Source organism: Gambusia affinis, linkage group LG06, assembly GCF_019740435.1.
Source record: "Gambusia affinis linkage group LG06, SWU_Gaff_1.0, whole genome shotgun sequence".
Classification (NCBI taxonomy): domain Eukaryota; kingdom Metazoa; phylum Chordata; class Actinopteri; order Cyprinodontiformes; family Poeciliidae; genus Gambusia; species Gambusia affinis.
In genome coordinates, this window is record NC_057873.1 from 12,561,681 (window position 1) to 12,582,559 (window position 20,879).

The 20,879-nt window shown below is 37.3% G+C and overlaps 2 protein-coding genes across 4 annotated transcripts; one reads left to right on the forward strand and one right to left on the reverse strand.

Moving 5' to 3' along the window:
* Positions 1 to 548: 548 nt before the first annotated feature.
* On the reverse strand, positions 549 to 18,702 carry LOC122832299 (suppressor protein SRP40). 3 transcript variants are annotated; one of them, XR_006370825.1, is made up of 20 exons: positions 18,457 to 18,702; positions 11,973 to 12,050; positions 11,391 to 11,515; positions 10,875 to 10,970; positions 10,314 to 10,400; positions 6,477 to 6,540; positions 6,223 to 6,275; positions 6,056 to 6,139; positions 5,865 to 5,927; positions 5,670 to 5,774; positions 5,476 to 5,583; positions 4,892 to 4,969; positions 4,264 to 4,306; positions 4,141 to 4,181; positions 3,987 to 4,038; positions 3,782 to 3,897; positions 3,562 to 3,645; positions 3,212 to 3,482; positions 3,055 to 3,120; positions 2,508 to 2,567 (listed from the first exon to the last, which is right to left on the reverse strand). XR_006370825.1 is itself a non-coding variant. In XM_044118903.1 (17 exons), exons 1-17 carry the CDS (start codon positions 18,527 to 18,529, stop codon positions 1,104 to 1,106), a joined length of 1,686 nt encoding a protein of 561 aa, XP_043974838.1. In that variant the 5' UTR covers positions 18,530 to 18,647; the 3' UTR covers positions 549 to 1,103. The 3 variants fall into 3 exon arrangements, 1 of the variants encoding a protein (XP_043974838.1); XM_044118903.1 differs by lacking the exons at positions 2,508 to 2,567; positions 3,212 to 3,482; positions 3,562 to 3,645; ... (3 more) ...; positions 4,264 to 4,306; positions 4,892 to 4,969 and adding exons at positions 549 to 1,556; positions 1,693 to 1,761; positions 1,844 to 1,891; positions 1,995 to 2,090; positions 2,186 to 2,264 and having other exon boundaries at positions 3,116 to 3,120; positions 18,457 to 18,647; XR_006370826.1 differs by lacking the exons at positions 2,508 to 2,567; positions 3,055 to 3,120; positions 3,782 to 3,897 and having other exon boundaries at positions 3,423 to 3,482; positions 18,457 to 18,695.
* Positions 14,628 to 20,488, forward strand: tp53i13 (tumor protein p53 inducible protein 13). The gene is made up of 9 exons (XM_044118905.1): positions 14,628 to 15,122; positions 15,236 to 15,313; positions 15,567 to 15,602; positions 15,899 to 15,957; positions 16,976 to 17,054; positions 18,831 to 18,959; positions 19,055 to 19,246; positions 19,374 to 20,256; positions 20,334 to 20,488. The coding sequence occupies exons 1-9, from the start codon at positions 15,006 to 15,008 to the stop codon at positions 20,438 to 20,440; spliced, it is 1,680 nt and encodes a 559-aa protein (XP_043974840.1). The 5' UTR covers positions 14,628 to 15,005; the 3' UTR covers positions 20,441 to 20,488.
* The last annotated feature ends 391 nt before the right edge of the window (positions 20,489 to 20,879 follow it).

The following is a 20,879-nucleotide window of genomic DNA, read 5'->3' on the forward strand; positions in this document are numbered from 1 at the left end:
AAAGGATCTGTGAAGCTATTGGTGGAGTTCTCTTCTGAAAGGCTTTAGGGCATTGTTTTACTGTACAGGCTACAAACTGTTTAACATATTAGGATATTTTAAATAAGAGTACCAGAAAATTATATTTCAGCAGGATGAAGGTCCAACATAAATCGCAGCTCAGGGATCAAGTTGCAGAGAGCTTTAGACGAGTCAATCCCAAGCTTTGAATATTTCACAGATCAGGGTTCAGTTATTCAAATAAAAAGTGAGAGAACATGACACAACAGCAAAGCTACCAAGCTATACACCAAAGCTGACAAGATGGGCAAGGAAAGGATTTTATATTTTTAGAGAATCAGACATCTCTGTACCTCTGGATGAGCTGCAGAGATCCACAGTGAAGGTTGGGAAATCTTTTGACAGAACTATTATTAGTTGACTTGCAAAGGTTGACTTGTTGAACGCAGTAGTTAACATCATATCATAGCACACCAAACCCCACAGTGACACTTTACTGGGTGCACAATGTTGTGATATTGCTATCAGATGGTGAAACTGTTCAGGGCCAACATTAGATGGTTTAGACCAAAGAATCATTTTTCTGTAGCAAAACTTGAATATCTAGCAAAACTAGTCCGATAGTTGCTACATATCTAAAATCTAAAATGTTCTTTGTTCCTAAAAAAGGAACTTGCCATGCAAGATCTATATCTTAAATCTTGAGCAAGTTTGCAAATCAATTTAGCACACCTGGATGTTCCAAGCTGTTAAACACACAATTCTCCAAAAGTCTTGCATCTGTAATTGTGGGGATACAATAAACACAAAATAATGACATCACAGTTTTATTGCCCAAAGCATTTTAAATTCTTTAATGTAGTTGAAATTTTGCTCCAAAATTAAAAAAAATTCTCCCATTTTTATGTTCAAAAAACCCCAACAAAATGTTTTTTTTTCATTATTATTATTATTAGCGTTAACCCTCAAGAAGCCAACAGAGCTGAAGCTATCTTTGACTTGCATGTATGTTCAATGACCATCTCTGTATCAGCCGTAAAACATACCCGAAAGCATTGTTAACATTGATCTAGATTGAGCAGCACTGCTTTCATCTGGTCAAATCATGGTTGGTAAGGCTTGGGGCCTCTCAGAAGGTCACTTGAGGTGAGGGTGGTGGTCCTGGTCGTTCCATCTCCCTGCCTCCTGGGATTCCCCATCAAGGACTCCATAGGGCTTCTGATCCTGGGAGTGGGAGCCTTGTCTCCAACACTCAGATTAGTACTGGTGTAAGAGGACTTGTAGGTGGGTGAAGGATCTGTCTTCACAGCAGAGGGAGGTGACACAAAGGACGAGGACCCTGTGCCGCTCTGATCAGAGCTGGATGCAGGTGACAACTTAGAGGTGGCTGAAGGTTTCGGAGAATCCATCTTCACGGTCGAGGAGAGAGACACAGAGGACGAGGATCCAGTGCCGCTCTGAGTAGAGCCGACACCACTGGAGAAAGGAGGTAAACTGATGCTTGAGTCTGAAGGCCCTGGTTTGGGCTCACCGCTTTGGTCACCTTGAGGGCTTTCCTAGAATATAAATGACACCAGCCTTTTTTTAAAAAATAAAAAAAATAACTGGAAAAGCAGAGGCAAAAACAGGTCATGTGTTTTTCTTTTAAATCGGGACAATCTGATGACGTGTCCATTTAAGGACACTCTTTACCTGCTTGTCCTTCTCCTCTTTGTTCTTCTTGTCGGTGTCAGATGATTTGGATGAACAGGAACTGGAGTCCTGCTCAAACACAAACAGATCAACACTCCTTCATCTGGCCTTCAAAAAAAATTAAACCCACATTTTTTTCCCAATAGAATACCTTTTTCTTCTTCTTCTTGTCATCATCACTGCTAGAAGAATCAGAGTCCTAGAATGACAATACAGAATTAAACCTGGACTTCAGTTTCCTGTTTGTTGCACAGCAACTCACCAGGCTCTTTAAAAAAAAAAAAAAAAAAAAAAAATCAAACCTTTTTCTTGTCCTTGTCCTTCTTTTTCTTCTTCTTCTTGTCTTTTTTCTTCTTCTTCTTCTTCTTGTCATCATCACTGCTAGAAGAATCAGAGTCCTAGAATGACAATACAGAATTAAAACTGGACTTCAGTTTCCTGTTTGTTGCACAGCAACTCACCAGGCTCTTTTTTAAAAACAAAAAAATCTAACCTTTTTCTTGTCCTTCTTTTTCTTCTTCTTTTTGTCTTTTTTCTTCTTCTTCTTGTCATCATCACTGCTAGAAGAATCACTAGAAGAAGAGGAGGAGGAAGAGGAATCCTAGATGGACATAACAATTGATGCATTTTTAGTCTTTTCTGTGAACCAAATAAATCACACAGATGCTTGAATGATCAATTGCCCACCTTTTTCTTCTTTTTCTTGTCCTTCTTCTTCTTCTTTTTCTTGTGTTTCTTTTTCTTCTATAATAAGAAAATAGTGGTAAAACAATTTTGTTTCACTGTATGTTTGAGTTTAGAAATGCACATAGTACCTTGCTGCCATCACTATCAGAGGAAGAAGAAGAAGAGCTTTCATCAGAAGAGCTGGAGCTCTGGGAATGATATCAATCACATGGTTAGATGTACAAAGCCTCTTTATGATGGACACAGACATAGTGCTGGTTTCAGTGAAAAGCTTTCAGAAGCAGTTTTCACCCATTGGAAAGTAGGAGCTCACTACAAATGTTTCATCTGGCCTGTCTTTCTATAAAATGAGACCTGTTTGGGTCAAAAAAATATTGGGTGTCATTGGTGAAGAATTAAGGTCTACTATAACTACGATCATGTTAAAAAGTGAAGTATGGATTTTCAGTTCAAGTGTTGAAGTGTGATTTATCCATCAATCCATGGGTGGTCAGAAGGGAACGATGGTGAAAAATATTTTAATTTTGTGTTATTATCTAGATTTCTCCTGCAATAATTTGTCTAAACGCGTGTCGCTGTGAAAAGTGCCAAAACATAGTTGAGAACGTTTAGATCTTAAATCTTGACCAGATTTATGATGGAAGGGTTGATGCATTGCAAAAGGACTCTCTCTACCTTCTTTTTCTTCTTCTTCTTCTTCTTCTTCTTGTCATCATCACTGTCAGAGGAAGAACTAGAGTCCTGTAAAAAGCACCAATGTTAGCACAGTCTCTTATATACATCAAAATGAAAATCCAAATAAAGCCAAGACAAAATAGGACTATGGACAAACCTTATCCTTCTTTTTCTTGGTCTTCTTTTTCTTTTTCTTCTTCTTCTTCTTTTTGTCATCCTCGCTGTCTGAGGATGAGGAGGAGCTGGAATCCTGTGAAGGAAGAACACCAAAAGTAAAGCATGAACCAGAAACTCTCAAACATCAAACAACAATGCAAGTTTTTGTCGCAAACCTTATCTTTCTTCTTCTTCATCTTTTTCTTTTTCTTCTTCTTTTTCTTTTCATCTTCACTATCAGAGGACGAAGATGATGAAGAAGAGCTAGAATCCTGTGAAAGAGGGAAAACAATAATATAATGCAAGATAACCTCTGATGAAGAAGCAGACAGAAGGGGCCAGAATGCAAACCTTAGATTTCTTCTTCTTTTTCTTCTTTTCATCCTCACTGTCTGAAGAGCTATCTGATGAAGAAGACGAGGAGCTAGAAGAATCCTGTGAGCAAGAAAAAATATATATATCACACTATTGTAAATACAAATGTTTTACAGAATGTGTAATAGAAATGGTGCACTTCTTGTAGCTTCTTGTTATTTTTAATGCAATTCTCCTTACAGAAAATCTAACACACCTTTTTCTTCTTTTTCTTCTTCAACTTCTTCTGTTTATCCTTCTCTTTCCCTCCTTCTCCCTCATCATCACTCAGGTGACCATCCTCTATGCCATAAGGAAATGGCCGTGCTCCCCCTAAAGGACAGAAATCATCATAGCAACCCCAAAACATTTCTTCATGGAGCAGTTTAATCTGGTTGATACCCAGAGAGTTGCACACCCACCAGCTAGTGTGGTGGAGAGAGTGCCCTCCACTGCTGATGTAAGCTCTTTGTCCTGCCAGAAAGAAAAAAAAGAAAAACAATATAGCAATGACTTTCACTGAACGAGCATTTGTAATCATGTATGTGGTGTGCAGGTGGTAGCAAGATTTTCCACCTTGTCAGCATCTCTGTCTCCATCAGCTCCTGTCTCACCACCTGAAGCGTAAAACACAAGCTGGTTAATGGTACTGATGCGCTTAAATCAGTTTGGATATTTCTGTTTCGTTCTGTGTCTCACCTTCACCTGAAAGAGCACTGCTTGGGTCCTTTTGCTTTTCATCCTGAAAGAATCACATATCAAGATCAAAGTTGCTTAATTAAATTGAGTCAAAATATAAGATGAGATGCTAAAAAAAAAATGCACTTAAACATATAAACAGCAAATAAAAGATCTCAGAAGAGTGGAATTTTTATTGTTCAGCTCCATTAGTACCAGCTGGGTATGTTACTTATGATGCCATTAGCTTGTTTATGTATTTATTTATTTTTTGATTTAGCAGTTTGCTGAACATCAGAGAATGCCCCGTTAGTGCTTCTAACAGGTTAGATTTGAAATTAAACAGGACGTCAGTCAAGCCGTCAGTTTCACTTCCAATGTCAAGCATCTAGCATCGAGAGGTTAGTGAAGCTTCATAAGATCATGCCATTTTATTATTGGATCATTGCTATGTTAATTGAGGCACAAATGAGTCACTTTTGCAGGAATTTACAAGTTTAGTGCATGTGGCATGCACCTAACATCTGTTTTTTGTTTTTAATCTATGGCAACCATGCTAAAACTTTGTATAAGATTACAAATTATGCATTATTTCCTCACGGCATTGTGTAATCTATTACTATTCAAATGTAAGGCAGAAGGGACTTGCCTTTTTCTTCTTCTTTTTCTTCTTCTTCTTCTTCTTGTCTTTCTCACTATCAGAGGATGAAGATGAAGAGCTGGAATCCTGCATGAATTAAGAAAAAAACCCATCAATACTTAATTTATTTTAAATATTCATGAGACATGTATGAAATCTGCTAACAATACTAGAGGCATTAGCTTCTACAGAAGCTAATCAGGCAGAATCTACATGTGAAGATGGAAAATCAGCTAAAGAGCAAAGAATTGTTGCTGGGCAATGTGAAAATGAAAATAATAGTACAGTATAGGTACAGGCCATTTAGCATTATTGTTTTCAGAGAATATCTAGAGTTTAAAAGTAAATAAACACATGGACACTCCAAGCCTGCTGCATTAGCTTTCTTAATGATTCTGTTGAGCCACATTTCAAAAGTAATGTCGGATTTTAATTGATTAATTTTTAGCAGATTTTTGCTTTGGTCAGTTTCGAGTTATTTTAGTGACCATGGTGGGTTTTCCGACCATTAACAGAGGGGTACCAATAAATTGTCCATGTATGTAATTAGAAAAATACAATCTGGTTCTGCTTTTCTCCAAATGACAGATAACCTTTTTCTTGTCTTTCTTTTTCTTCTTCTTTTTGTCCTTTTTCTTCTTTTTCTTTTTCTTGTCATCCTCACTATCAGATGAAGATGAACTATCAGAAGAACTTGAGTCCTACAAGAAAAAAGAAGTGAAAGAGTTGTAATCACACCTTGACAGAAAGTGCAAGGACGAGATTTTGACATGTTTCCACATTTAACCTTCTTCTTTTTTTTCGTCTTCTTCTTCTTTTTTTTCTTCTTCTTCTTCTTATCATCCTCACTGTCAGATGAAGAAGAGCTACTTGAAGAAGATGAACTTGAATCCTATTAAAAAACAGTAATTATTTGAGATATATTTTTTTAATTTTAGTGAACAGAGACTGGAAAATCAAGATAAACACAAGCAAATCATGCCTTCTTTTTCTTCTTCTTTTTTTTCTTTTCGTCTTCACTGTCAGATGAGGAGGAGGAAGAATCCTGGCAAAAAAAAGAATAACAAAATATTTTTTTTCATTAAGATGTGGGTTAGGGATTTCATAAAGTTCTAAAAGCACCTAGTTATTGTATCATAATCGCAAGAATATCTGCTTGTGATATTTTTATACCTTCTTCTTTTTCTTCTTTTTTCTCTCCTTCTTATCTTTCTTCTTTTTCTTCTTGTCATTTTCCTCATCTGATGAGTCGTAATCCTGAATACACAGTATTTACAACATTATATGGAAAGTTTTAAAAGAAGAATGTTTAATATAAATATTGGTGACATTTTCCTTACAGGCTTCATGTGCATGCCCTCTCCAGTCAGCTGTTCTTCCAGACCCTCGGGACCTGAAAACCATAAATTCCAATAAATAGTGATCATTTTTTAGTAAGCAATTGGTTATGACCACAAAACTGTCTGGATACAATTTAGCCAGAAAGCAGAATTTATACTTTAAAGAACTGGATTAAATATAATCTAGGGGTTTATTATCATTAAATGCTTATGATCTGAGAAGAAGGCACAGGTAGTAATCGGTGAATGTTTACCTTCCTGGCAGAGGATGATGCTTTCCCAGACCTTCTCCTTTTTCTTCTTCTTTTTCTTCTCATCCTGTAGCAAAATATGGAACACAGTCTTTTACGCAGTGATTTTTTTTTTCTATGATGCATCAATGTTGGTCATCTAGGGAAGGCTGACAATGTGAACCTCTGCTTTAGCTTATTATATAAACAATAAGAGATAAAACATTATAAATAAATAAACTACTGGCTTGAGCCAAAAAAAAAAAAAAAAAGCGGTAAAATAGGCTATGGCCATGTGAGTGAAGGTTCAACTATAGAGAAGATATATACCTAAAACTTTTTCATGTTACTTTTTTAACAACCACTAACAGTATGTTGTACTGGGATTTCTATTGGGCAGAAAATTGTAACTGAACATCACCCTAAACACATCTATGTGGTGAAACATGACGGAGGCAGAGTTATGCCTGGTAAAATGTGTTTCTTCAGCAGAAATACTGGTCTAAATTTTTGGGAAGATAGATGAAGCTAAATACACGACAGTCCTGAAAGAAAACCAGACTTAAGAGCACGGTATGGGAGCTTGTTTTGAGTCAATTATTTCTTAAGAGTGATGTTGGCAGATAATATAACCAAACATTTTTCCCATGTTATAAGTGAAAACAAAAATCTGCCAATGCAACTAGCACTTTTTCATCAATATAAAAGAATTATTTACTCTAAACAAGCTCCATTGTATTGCTGGGTAGTTACTTGTAAGTTAGTCTTGTCTTAAGATATTTGACTAGAAGTCAGATCAAAAATTCTTGGTAAGATTTTGTGTTTTTGCAGTGTAGATTAAATTTAGAGATTTTGTCAAAAATTCATGTTCAGATGCTACAGGTCTTATCTGACTGAGATGGAGTCTGTTGGCAAAAATACTTTCTACAGATATCCAAAACTTATAGATACATGACTTGTAGCTGCAATTGTGGAAAAGCAAGTTCTACAACGTATCGACTTACCAGGCCTGGATACAAATGCAGGGCACATTTTTCTTTTTTTTTTAATCGCAAACTTCCCACCCTAAAAAAAAATCTAAATGTTTTACCTTCCACTGCATGTAGTTGTGTTGCCTTATGTCACTCTAAGACATAAAAATCCCAATAAAGGCCTTATGTGGTTGTACCATGAAAAAATGTGAAAAAGGTCAGGAGGAGCAGGACATCTACAGTACATGCTTCCAGTCCGATAACAAATACTTCACATCTCTGAACAGGCAGGTAAAATGGCTCTGCATGAAGTTACTTAACTTACAAGTATAAATGCACACAGCTGCATAAAACTAAACCTAAAATATTTTTAATTTTCTAAAGACCTTTATCTAATTCTAAAGATAAAGGTCATTATCTTTAGAAATAAAGCAACAAAATCTCACTCCCTGGCAACCTGAAAAGCTGGATTTACAAAGAGTGACTCAAATACTCTAGCTGTGTGTGTTCATCTCCTTGGTGATGCTTTGTGTTATATCAAGTAGAAGATATGGGAGCCTCTCTTGCTTAACAGGAAACAAATACCAGAGTTTTGGGCACCTTAAAACCAGCACGTGGGCGACTGTGGCTCTATGGTAGAGTAGTCGTCTTGTGATCGGAAAGTTGTAGCTTCCTCCTGCCACATGTAGATGTACCTCTGGGCAAGGCACTCAACCCCAAATTGCCTACCGATCTGCGTATGGGCGTATAAATGTGCGTGTGTTTGTGAGTGCAACTGGGTGAATGTGACTCTAGTGTAAAGCGCTTTGAGTGGTCAAAAAAATGACTGGAAAAGCGCTCTATCAGTTCAGTCCATTTACCATTTACCACATAAATTAGATTTTTTACAAATTGGAAACAACTGGAAATTCCAGTTGTTTCTATTTTGCCACCCACTCTCCCAGAAAAACGTACCTACTATCTTATCCTGTGAAGAGACTGCTAACTTTTACAAAAAAAAAATTATTATTATTTAAAACATTACAATTTAATTAAAAAGTTGAAACCGATAACAGGTGGCCAGTTGCAAATTTATGTCATTACATCTAAATTTGCCACACCAACCTAATAAATTATATGAATGACAGTATATTTAATATTTTTTTACTCCAAAAATAAAGGCATTTCACCTAATGCCTTTAAAGGGCCTCTCGGAGCAGATGTTTTTTTTGTTTTTGTGACATGAAACTTTAATTGGACTTTTTTGATTAAAAGAACCAGTTTCTCTTTTAGTTTTTCCAAAGGAAGTGCTAGTGGTGCACACTGCATTATGAAGCCTAAATAAGTTGGCAAACTCTCACTGGAATCAGTGCTGTTGGAATTTAGTCTAAGGTACCGACAGGTACGTTGGAAAAAACATGTCGTTATGACATGTCAGAATAAAACAGGAATTACAAGGCAGGTGTTTCTTTAGTTGCGGAAAAATGATGATTCATGTGGCAAATGCTGACTTTCTCCTATTTTGTTCACAAGAGACATTTCAACCTATTTGAAAAGCCAGATGTTATGAATGGTTCACAGCAACATTTATAATTTTGCCGTTTTCGCAACCAGCACAGAAAAAGCTCAGTTCCATATAGATTGTCTATTTGTTGCCCCAGTTGTGGCTAGGATCTTGTTAAGGAGAGACAAGTGGACTTTCATTTCATTAAACTCGCTGAACTAGAAGTTCAGCACATGTAATCTGGGTCTTTGAGCCAGAATTAAACAAGCACTTAACAGAATGTCTTGCAGAAACATATTTTATATGTTTCTGTTTGATGTAAAGTTGTATTTCAAAGTGCATACATTCTTTGATGAAAAGGTATGAATTGATTTGCATGGGAGTTACAGGGAATTACTCTGCTCTCCATTGGTAACATTAAAGCAAAACTGCACTTTTGAACCAGTGAGTTATGGTGATGAGCTGGAAAACTATCCTCAGAAAGCCTAACAAGCAGAGGAAGTATGGCCAACTGTCAGTATTTTCACTAATAACACTTTGAGCTGTTTAGCAGCAGTGAAACATCGGGGTGGATTTGTTGTGGTGCAGGTTTCTGTGGGCCTGAGGGATAAAATATGAATCGGTGTCATGTCAGGGTCTGTTTGAAGGTATTAGTTATGTCAAAAAATATAACCAATCTGATGGCAAAACAGATAGCTTTACGATATGATGTCTTGCTGATGCAGGTACAAATTATTATTGCAAATTACAAAATTGTAGATTGTCCTTTAGGGTTGCACAGTCTGGTAGATAGCACACAAAAAGGCATTAATCTGTGGATTTTCAAGACAATTGGAGTTGAGAACTGTTCCAAAGACATTGCTGGTTTTGACCCACAAACGTAATGTGTTGTCCAACAAGTTGAGGAAGAAGAAAGAATTCATTTTTTAGCATCTCGGAGTCCAAGCATACATCGAAATTAGCAAAGAAAAAATGGCTTCACCAGAAGAAAGTTGAAGTTTTGGAATGACCCAGCTGAGCCCAGAACTCAATCCAACAGGAGGTCTGTGGAGTCACTTTCAGAGGGCCGTTGTTAAGAGACGTCCTTACTGGAGCAGGTCAACATTGTTGAGTCAAACAGTACTAAATCCTCCAGGTCAGGGGTGTGTCCTCCTATGACACTCACTATATTTACATTTTAAGCAAATAAATATTTTATTATTTTAGGTTGCATATTACAGCCATGTACAAATATTATTTCACCTTTATTAGTAGAAAGGGATTCACCAGGGGAGTGTGTTTGGTTGTGTGTGAGGCTGGTTACAAAAGCTACTTGTCTTTTTTTGGTGTTGTTGACATATCAGTTTTCTTCTTTTAGTATAAGCAGCAAACAAATTCTTGACCAGCATAAACCAGTGCACAACTTACCTCACTATCACTGTCTGAGGAACTACTGGAGGAGGAAGAAGAAGACGATGAAGAAGAGGAGGAGGAGGAAGAAGAAGAGGAGGAGTCCTGTTGAGAAAGGTACAATGAAGTTACTTCATTTCATGTTTTGAATAAAAATATATTTAGAGTTAGTATACAGTCTGGAATGAGGATAAGATGGGTGGAGGAGCATAGCTGGCGGTAGAAGGGTGGAGCTCTACAAACACTCTGCTATACATATAAAGGAAAATTACACACACACACCTACGGCAACTATGCTATGATCCAATCTGTCAGTTGTAACACACTGAACAAAAATTTTCCATCAGCTATCTATCTCCCACAACTGGTTGCGCGACTACATGGAGCACACACAACACTTCCCCTTCTCTGTCAATAAATTACTTACAGTTTCAGTCGAAGCCGCACCATAGGGTGACCACAGCAGTAATTTTTTATGATTTCATCATATTACACGCAAGCAAAATAGAAACTTTGTAAGCATTGATCACTGCCTCGATTTTCCTTGTGATGCTTTACTGAGATTCATTAAACACCTACCTTCTTCTTCTTCTTCTTTTTCAGCTTCTTTTTCTTCTTCGCTTTTTTGTCAATACCCTCATCTTCACTGTCTGGAGAGCTGTCCATTGAGTACATCTGCAAAAATACAAAAAAATTGTTTCCCATATAACCAGAAATTCTGAGCATTCAGATAAAGTGGTTATTTAACAAGTGAAATGGTAACACCTACCAACTCTTAATTTGAACAAATTATTTTGTGTGTTGTGTTATTAAATAAAAATGTTGTAGGTTTGAATTCACCTTCTTCCTGTCACATGTTAATATGCTCTTGAGCAAGGGACTTAACTCCAAGTTGCCATCGATCTGCATTTCAGTGCATAAATGTGTGAGCATTTGTGAGTGCATACGGGTGGATGTGGCTCTAGTGTAAAGCGCTTGTGTGGTCAAAATGACTGGAAAAGCGCTGTATAAGATCAGTCCATTTATCATTTGAATTAAATTAATTAGTAGACATTTAGTGCTTTGCTTAAAGGTGGTTGTGTCCTTCTCATTTACCAGTTCATCATCATTTCCTGTCAACTGTCCAGGCTGACCCTCACTTTGCTGCTTCCCGCTTACGTCTGCATCTTCTGTCGCCTGCAGATCTCCCTCTGGCCGGATGCCTGAAGGAGCGGCTCCACCTGGTCGATAGCAAGAAAGATGCACACTTACTCGTTTTCTGTTAACTGACTGCAAAACGTCAGCTAAAGTCAAGTAGGTGGCATATATTTATAGACATAAAGAGGATTGGTGTTTTCAAAACAATACTTTTTCCCTCACTGTTTGAATTAAAGCAAATGAGAGACTTGCATGGGTGCACTTCCCTACAATTTGACTTCTTGTAAATTCAGACAGAATACATTTATTCAAGCAAGGCTAGAAAAGTTGTCATATAAATCCTTAACCTAATGGGCTATTTATCATTTATAGATATAGAGAACTGCAACACTCAGTTAAAAAGAAAATTTAAAAAAAGAAAAGAAAAATATCTTTGTACTTTCAACAAATCACAACGGTCATGAACAGGACTTTATAAAGCAACTGAAGTTAGAAAAAACTGATCGCCACGTTCGTCAATTAAAAGCATGGCTTGCAAACCTTTGGAGAGGGAAGATTTCATCTTTGTCCAGGCTTCTCTGCCTTCCAGGGGGACCAGGTCTCCTCTGACAGACACACCTGTGAGAAAAGGTGTGCCTGTATTAAAAGCTTGTGGGCGGGGAGCTGAAGTAAACTACAGCGGAAATACGAAAAAAAAAAAGAAAAAAGAAAAAAGAAAAAAAAAAGAAGCTTGTTTCAAATTAAAGCCCTTTTAAAAAGGAAACGGGTAGGGAATTTTTTAGAAGAACGTAAACTCTGGTCTCAGGACCAAGTGACTTTCATAGAAATAACTGGGGTTTTTTTTGTTAAATTTCTCAAATTTCCAATATATTTCGCACATTATTTTGTTTGTTTAGATTGTAATTTGAAAAGAAAATTATTTTTACCTGTGTCATAAGGAGCTTACTTTGTGGGTTGTGTGAGCAGGTAATACAGGTTCCACTACAGGCCGAGTGGACACTGTGTCGAACGTTTTAAAAAGTATTGCAAAAATTCTTACGACTTTATTTATTGTTTCATAAACAGGATCCCAAAGTACCAATCTGCTTTGCACATAAAAAAAATGTTTTACAACATATAAAGTAAGGCAATAGACATGTTTCGCAATGTTACATTTCCACGTAATGCTATACAATTTTACATTGTTATTTCTCGACAGTAACATGTACAAATGTCCCTTTAAAACATACAATTCCTTTCTAAAGTATAAATGGCCAATAGTGGGCACTTTTTTTAACGCCTACGGCTTCCGTAGACAGAATATGTAAAGCTACAATAAAGCGCAATACCGGAAGTATAGTGCTTAACCAATTAAACTCATTAAAGGTTATTTATATATATATATATATATATATATATATATATATATATATATATATATATATAAATGAATAAAAAGTTATTAATTTGGTCAAATCAGCCATTGTCACATCTACATATTTTGGCAAATAATGAAAAATAAAGTACTCTAACATTTTTTATATCGTAGATGTCATAAAAAACTATTAAGGTTTTATGTTATTTATTTAATTTCTGATGGTTGGTTTTGGTATAGGTTGCAAATATAATTGGAATTTTATTTCTCTATGTATATATAATATTTCTCAAACAAATTGTGTTTTAGTTAGTCTAGGATTTTCTAATTATTGTTCTTGTTTGCATGCCTGTTTTGTTAGGCACATTGCTAATGTAGCATTTTTATTCTATCAAAGATTATGAAAAGGGTAGTTTACCAACAAATACTCCTTTCAGGTAAAAATACATCTCTTCATGCTTTCAGGTGTTTAACCACAACACTGAACTGAGACTGCATCAGTAAACGTTTGAAGTTTAATCAGATGTGATGTCACTAAAATGTATTCATTGACATTTCTGGATTTCAGTGCTGCATTTGACATCATACATACTGAGTGATAGACTAGAAAAGTGGGTGGGATTGTTTGAAGCTGTGATAGATTGTGTTAGAATTTAGTGAGCAAATGAGAACTGCTTTGTTTAATTTGGCACATGTGAATGTGAGCGACCAATGATAAAACGTGCTGTTTCTCAAGACTGTTAAATAAATAAATTACTTTTATCTAAAGTGATCCAACAGATAGTATTAACATATCTATTTTACCATCCATATACAAACATCACTAAACTTTATATTTCTGGATCACTACATGACTACTATCCCTTAAAGCATTTGAGAGTATTATTAGTGCTTGGTCTAGCCAGCATGTTCTCCAACTAGATGCAGATGAAAGAGAAGTTTTTTGTTATGTTTTCATTTCTGGTCCCGTATAAATACAAACCAAGATATGAGCTCTCAGCTAGGCTCTCAGTGACTAAATACCTCACGATGAGAAAGAAACCTACACTTGGGGCTAACTTTAAATAAGCACACAGTCTATCACTCTTTCAGCTTTGTAACATCTTAAAAAAATCAGAAGTATTAATGATGTCTGTACCAGTCTGTAAAAAAACAAAACAAAACAAATATGGCTATATAAGCTGACTGTAACATAGTCAGCTTTCTAAAAAGTCAGCTTGCTAAAGCTCAGTCAATATGCTGCTAATTAGAAGTGACCACATCACACCAATTATTGAATCCCTGCTCTAGCACACTGTTTGTAAAAGGAGTGATTACATGTCTTGTTTAAAAAAAAAATAAAAATAATAAATAAATAAAAAAATCGCTAAACCAAGCAGAGCCATCATAACATCATGTGGTTACTCTGTGTTTTTCCAGGACAAAAAATACATGTGGGAAGATAATAGTTGAACCTGTTGTCTCTAAACCTCAATTCAAAATTTATACTCGTCTCAATCATTCCAACAAAGATGTAAGATTATTTTATTAGTTTACTTTTTAATCCATTTTGGCTGTATCTTTTCAATATTATATGGTAATCTTTTAATGTTTTACCCTAAAATAGTTAATTTGATTTAGTATTGCTCATGCTTTCCTGTAAAATGCTTTAATTGCCTTGTTTATGAGATTTGCTGTATAAATTGACTATTTTTGCCTTTGTTTTTGTCCGTTTGTAAAGCAGTTTTCCATTTCACTATGTGAAAAGTGCCAGTAAACTGGGCTAAAAAACATACCAACATTCCACTCGTCTACTAAGCCTTTGTGGATAGGCGAATAACGCTTTTACTTTGAAATGCAGACGGAAATGGCAATTTTCAGCGACCTTGCTTTCTTAACTGCAATATGTCGCCCGTGTGAACTTCTTATGGAAGTGTTTACGCTTACCTGTTAAGCGCATTTGTGTATATTATTTACTTTGCCTCTTGTTAATTTTCTCTGTGAAGGAAACACAACTGACAAGACTTCAGACAAGCTGACTCAATAGACACACTTTTTGTTCAACCGACCTTAATACGTCTAACAGACACCTTTTGTTATGGTTTTTTGTTTAGTGTTTTGGGGATAACGAAAGGTCGAAGGTTGTTTTTGCCAACTGTCTCTTGTTAGAGCACTACGGGGAAGCTGGGGAAGCTAAATGCGGGATTTATACCAACTTAAATGATTGACTGGACCTCACCATGCCGAGCCAAGCGAGCTCCCTGCCGCTGGCAGCGACTCTGCTGGCGGCGCTGTGGCTCGCCTTGGGTCGGTGCAGTGCTTCCGAATCTCTGGGACCAGGATGTGACAACGGAAAGGTAACGTGTTATTATAGCTGTATCACCGATTCAGTATTTGTTTATTGCTCAGCAGGAGCTATATTCAGTCATTGAAGCGCTGTAACTACATTTACTTTCTGTGTGTGTTTTAGTTATTTTTGGACAGAGACCTGCCTACAGATGCTGTTTATTGGGGGTGTTCAGTCCGTTCCCGGCCAAAGTCTACTCAGGTAACCATGGATACAATAGACGTCCATGACTTCATCTACATTATTCTTATCTCTTTGACCCAGTGAGGAAGGATGTGTTAGACAACAAATTTCAGGAAGTGAAAACATATGCTCACACTACATCATCCCCTAAATCTACATACTTCATATATAGACACGTTTCAGACCGAAGTGCTGAGCATTTATCAGCTTTGATGTTGCTTAGGTTGCTCCATCAGCAGTTTAATGGGGTCATTCTTATTCCTGTCTACAGAGACCTCCAAGTATTGACACCGTGTGTGACCCCGAGGTGAGTAAACACTTTACCAAACACTTTCCTTTTGCTGTCTTTATTGAATTGTTCTCATCCTTTTTTTAACGTGAACATCCCTTGGTTTAATCTGAAACAGTAACAATGGAGGCATACAGGGTAAAAGTTAAGACGTGAGGCAAACATTAAGCATCCACTTAGCTACAGAAGCTGGTTTAATTCTCCCTTTTTTAGTAAATTAAACTAAAAACTATTACCAGCAGATATCTTTGGATTTTTCTCATACTAGTCAGTTTTTAAAAGCTAATATGTTTTGATCTTCGCTTACATCATAGCCAGCAAGGCAAATATGCATGAATAACCTGATCCCCTACAACCACTCCATTCCCAACAGGTAAGTGTTCACTACCTTACTAAAGGATTAACTGTTTTCCATGCTACAATAACAAATTTTGATGCATTTTATTTGATTTACAAATTTGCACATAATGATGAATTGGAAGGAATTTCACAAATAGTTAAAAAATATATTTTCGTAAAAGTGTGGCCTGCATTTGCACTCAACTCTGTTTAATTGGAAACTTGAGATCCACACATTAGGTGGAAGATCCCAGAAGTACAAATATTAGTCATATAAGGCACAAATCTAGGACTTTATAGAGGATTAGCTGAAAGAAAGCTAGAAGAAATCCACAGTAAATATGCTGTAGATTAAAATTGAACATTTCAGCCTAAATGTGGTTGAAACCTGATGATGCATTTCACCCTAAACAAACCACCAATTATGTCTTGAACTGGGACAAGAAAGCTGCTCAGAATTCACTGGGAGATGGATGCAGCTAAATACAGGATGATCCTTGAGAAAACCGTTTAAGAGACGTAAAAGACTCTCAATAAGCCAAATCATACAGCTTAGCAACAGTGGAGTTGCTTAGATCAAAGCATGTTCATGTGATAAAATGGCAGAGCCAAATTCTAGACCCAAATTGAATGGATAATCTTAGGCAAGACTTGAAAATTGATGCTCTCCATCCAATTTGACTGAATTTGAGTTTTCTTTATTTCTTCTTTTTTTTAAAAGAATAACGAAAGCTGACAGCCTATAGATGTCCAAATGGCAATTCTGCTAATGTCTGATTTAGTGGAGCCGAATGAAAATGTATGCCACACTTTTAAGATTTTATGAGAAGAAAAGAAATTGAAAACCAAGCATCATTCCTCTTGCATTTCACACTAATTCACTTCTTTATAGTCATCTGTCACATAAAATCTTAAAAATATCAGAACTTTGTGGTTGTATGTGACAAAATGAGTTATAACTCAATTTATGCAAACATCTAGAAAATGCGGTACTGTTGTGAAAAAATATATATGCAAGAAATAAAATGAATGTAACCTCTTTCTCTTTTTAGTGGAGCGTTCAGGCCAGTAATGGCAGAGAGTGGAGAGTACTTGTATTGTCCTCCTCAGCGGTGGCTAAATAACTTGCATGTAAGTGTCAAAATCCAACATTTTTTAATTCAGCTTTTCTGTCTGTTGCTCATCCCTCTCCTCACAGGAACTTACTGCCAAGTCGATTGACTCCAGTTGCATAAAAAAAACTTCTAAACCAAGATTTGCTTTCAATTTCAGCTTTCTGTCGTATATTTGGATGTTAACAGCTTGGCTGTGGCAGGAAAATGTTGCTTTATTGTCATATGTTATGCTAAATGTATTGGAACCACAAATTTGCAGGATGTACCTTGAAGGATTTACTAAAAAAACTCAATGCAGTTTGGAATAAAAGCAGAAAAAAAAACATCAATTTACTAATTTTACTGTTGTCATTTACACCTCAGCAATGATCACCTCAAAATGTAATGTGAAATAGAAAATAATACCATAGTGATATCTTTCTAGTATCAGTCATAATCCAGGCTTCGTTATCATAGGAGTGGAAACGTGATTTAACACATCCAGATCTTAAGGTACAACATGTACCTTCAGACCCTTTGGGACTTGGTCCCAAGAGAACTGGAAATGAGATCCAGTGTGCTGTTGCTATGATGATTAAGAACCAATTATTACCTTCTACCCAACTGCACTTTTGTACAGCTTCTTGTTAAATCCTTGAAAACCATGGATTTAAGAAGTAGTAATGTAATATTTACAATTACAATATTTACTTCGGCTAACAGGAAAGAAGTAACGTAAAATCATCGGCCTGTGCTGTGAAGTAAATTCAGCTCATCCAGGAAGTTTTTGTATTCTATAGATGTTACTGTAATCATACTAATTAGCATACTAGCAGGTCAGGTTGTTCCCCCCGCCCCAACTCTCAGATCTCAGCATCATCATTGTTAAAAGGTCCTCATGGTACAAGTGGAATGTCTTCTAAATCTACATATTTCTTGCAACAGGCAACAAAGTTAAGATTAAAAAAAATAAACAATTGAAATTTAGTCACATGAAATTCATTGACAGTAAATATAGAACTGTTCAAATGACAAAAGTGCACTGTGAACAAAGTATTTGAGCACTTTACCTTTTAACTGTTTCAGATCACTTAAATGTTTCAGACCTAAACTAACTTCAATGTCACATACATGTAACCCACATAAATAGAAAATCTATTTTTAAAGATCTACCTGTAATTGACCACATTTTTGGAAAGCAGAATTCAGTCAGACACATAATCAAGAAATCCCATGAAAGGGAACTTCTCTAACAACATGTAGACTAAAATACATCCTAAATCAAAACATCTGAAGAATATTAAAAAAAAATCAAAGATCTAAAGCAATTGAAGAACAGATTAGACTCAAGGTTATTGACATTATTAGTCTGGAAAGGAATATAAAGCCATTTTTAAAGCCTTTGGGACACCTGCAGAACAACAGAGGTACAGACCTACCCTTTAAAGCACAGAGGTCAAACTCCAGTCCACCAGGGCCAAGGAAACCTTTGGATTTTGACTGCAGCACCATAGATGGTACGCTCCTGTGATTTCAAAGACACTGAGCAACTTGGAAATTTTCCTGGCAAATTCACGATCACCTGATGAAATAGATGGATAAAGCATAACAGTGACTTTCACCAATCTGAAGATTTATTTAGTTTTCCAACAAACTCATACTTACCGTTTCACGTAGTCTCAGGTTGGTTGTGATTCTTTTTTTTCCTCTGATAAATAAAATGATGAAATATAATCTTTTTGTACTTACTCAGGTTACAAAGGGTTTCACCATTTGGTCTGACGTGTTGTTTTTTTTTTGTTTGTTTTTCCAGCATGGTGCCACTGTTTTGCTCTACCATCCCTGTGTGGAGCTCGGTGAGCGTCACCTCCTTTCTTTGTTGGCTCGCTCCTGTCTGCCGGGTCACATCATCACTCCACACCCACAACTCAGCAGAGACATGGTAAACCACTGTTTTCTTCGCCTTCAGTTTAGAACTGGAGTTAATGTTCTAGTAATCTGAAGGGTGGTTTGTAATGGGATGTTTGTCATCCTTAGCCAATAGCCTTGGTGTCCTGGGGTCGCACGTTGGAGCTGACCACCGTGGCCTCTTCAGAGGTCTGTGATTGGCTGCAGGCGACACAAGCCACCAGAGGTAAAGTTGACAAGAGAACTCAAACCAGGAAGTACAACCTCCTGTTGACCAGGTCAGCAGGCCTGCAGCATCTGGGGCCATCAGCAGAAAATAAGGTTAGAAGAACTGGTGAAATACATTAATTTTCTGTTGATTTACATGTGGCATCATGAGTAAAATGATCAAAAATAGAAACCTTAGTGTTTGGTACGACACTACGTAACTATTATTTTAAATCGATAGGTTTCTTTGAGGCAATGCTGTGAGCAGACCATTTCTTCTTTGTTGAGAAGAATCACTGGGGCAGTGCCTGGTATAAAGAAGGGTTCCTCGAGACAAATTAAAGAGGGAAGGAAAAATAGGAAAATTCGAGCTGCAATTCCAGAAAAAAGGCATATCAGCAAGAGAGCTGATAAAATAACAAATGACTCCAGTCAGATCAACAAAAACATTCCCCAAAGAACAGCTGATGTGCGGAATCACAGCAGCTCGCTTGGACCAGAATCAGACTCACATCCAGGACAAGCGCGTCCCCTGCATCCTTCTTTCCAGACTTCTGAGTCCGAGACCTGGAAGCAACATCAGACTTTTACATCATCGCTCACCCCTCATCTGGTGTCACACAACTCTGAGAATCTGCTTCCGACTGATCCATCTCAACATGAAGGTGCAGACTCTGTCAGAGATGGCATAAAGGAGAGAAACACTGGAGAGGGCCTCATGGTTCAGGGCAGGATGAAGGATGAAGAAGTGGATGATGTCAAAGAAAGGGAGGTCGAGCATAATCGACAGCCCACCGTCAAGCCCCTTCCCACAAAGTCCAGTTCCGTTTTGAAGTCCCAGTCGGAAAGCAAGCAATCAAACAGCAACGAGTGTACTGACTGCAAAGCAGGCGAACACTGCGACTGCAATAAACCGTCCGCAGCGGCGAGCCGGGGTGCCATGGTGAACGTCAGACTGCAGAGAACCCCCAGGACGGATGAAGCAGTCTGGGCCGCAGCGGCACTGGGCTTCCTGCTGGTTCTTCTCACGTTGTCTATCCTTCACACCCGCCTGTACCGCTTCTGGAGGACCACACCCAGCCTGTACTGGCACGACCCGCGTCAGGACTACGACAGCGTGGCAGGTAGGTAGGGGCCACACAGGGATTTGATCTCCGTGTTGCTGGGAACGCGTGCTCACTATGTCGTGCTTGTGTTCTAGATGTGATACGCAGGAGGCTGAGAATTGCAAAGAAGAGGCCGAAAAGAGGCCGAAGGAAGGAGTGCGTTCTCCTGCCGAGCTCCTCCAGCTCTGATGAAAATCCATAGTGCAACTAAATAAATTCAACTAAATAAATAAAAAAAAAAAAAGAAAAAGAGGCAAACTGCATTCAGATGAAGTGAAGAATGTGCCTAACCAAACAGATTCTTTAAATTGGACTTTCCTATTTCTTCCTGCTTCTACGGTGTAGGTGCTGTGGGCCACAGCTGTGCAAAGTAGACTTGATCTTGAATAGATTTCTGGTATTAAACTTGGTCAATGACATCATTGTTTTTGATGAGGGTGGATTGGGCAGTAGATCATTTAAAACTTTTAGGGGGGTTTTCTACATGTAGGCTGGTAAAGTTTTGAAATGTATGTTGCTGTTATAAGCAACACTTTTGTAGTGTGTTTTAATGTTTACAGCTATTTTGTTCTATATAGAATGTGGTATAATGTTTTTCACCTACATGTGAATGGGTATGCTGGTTCTGTTAATAGCCATAG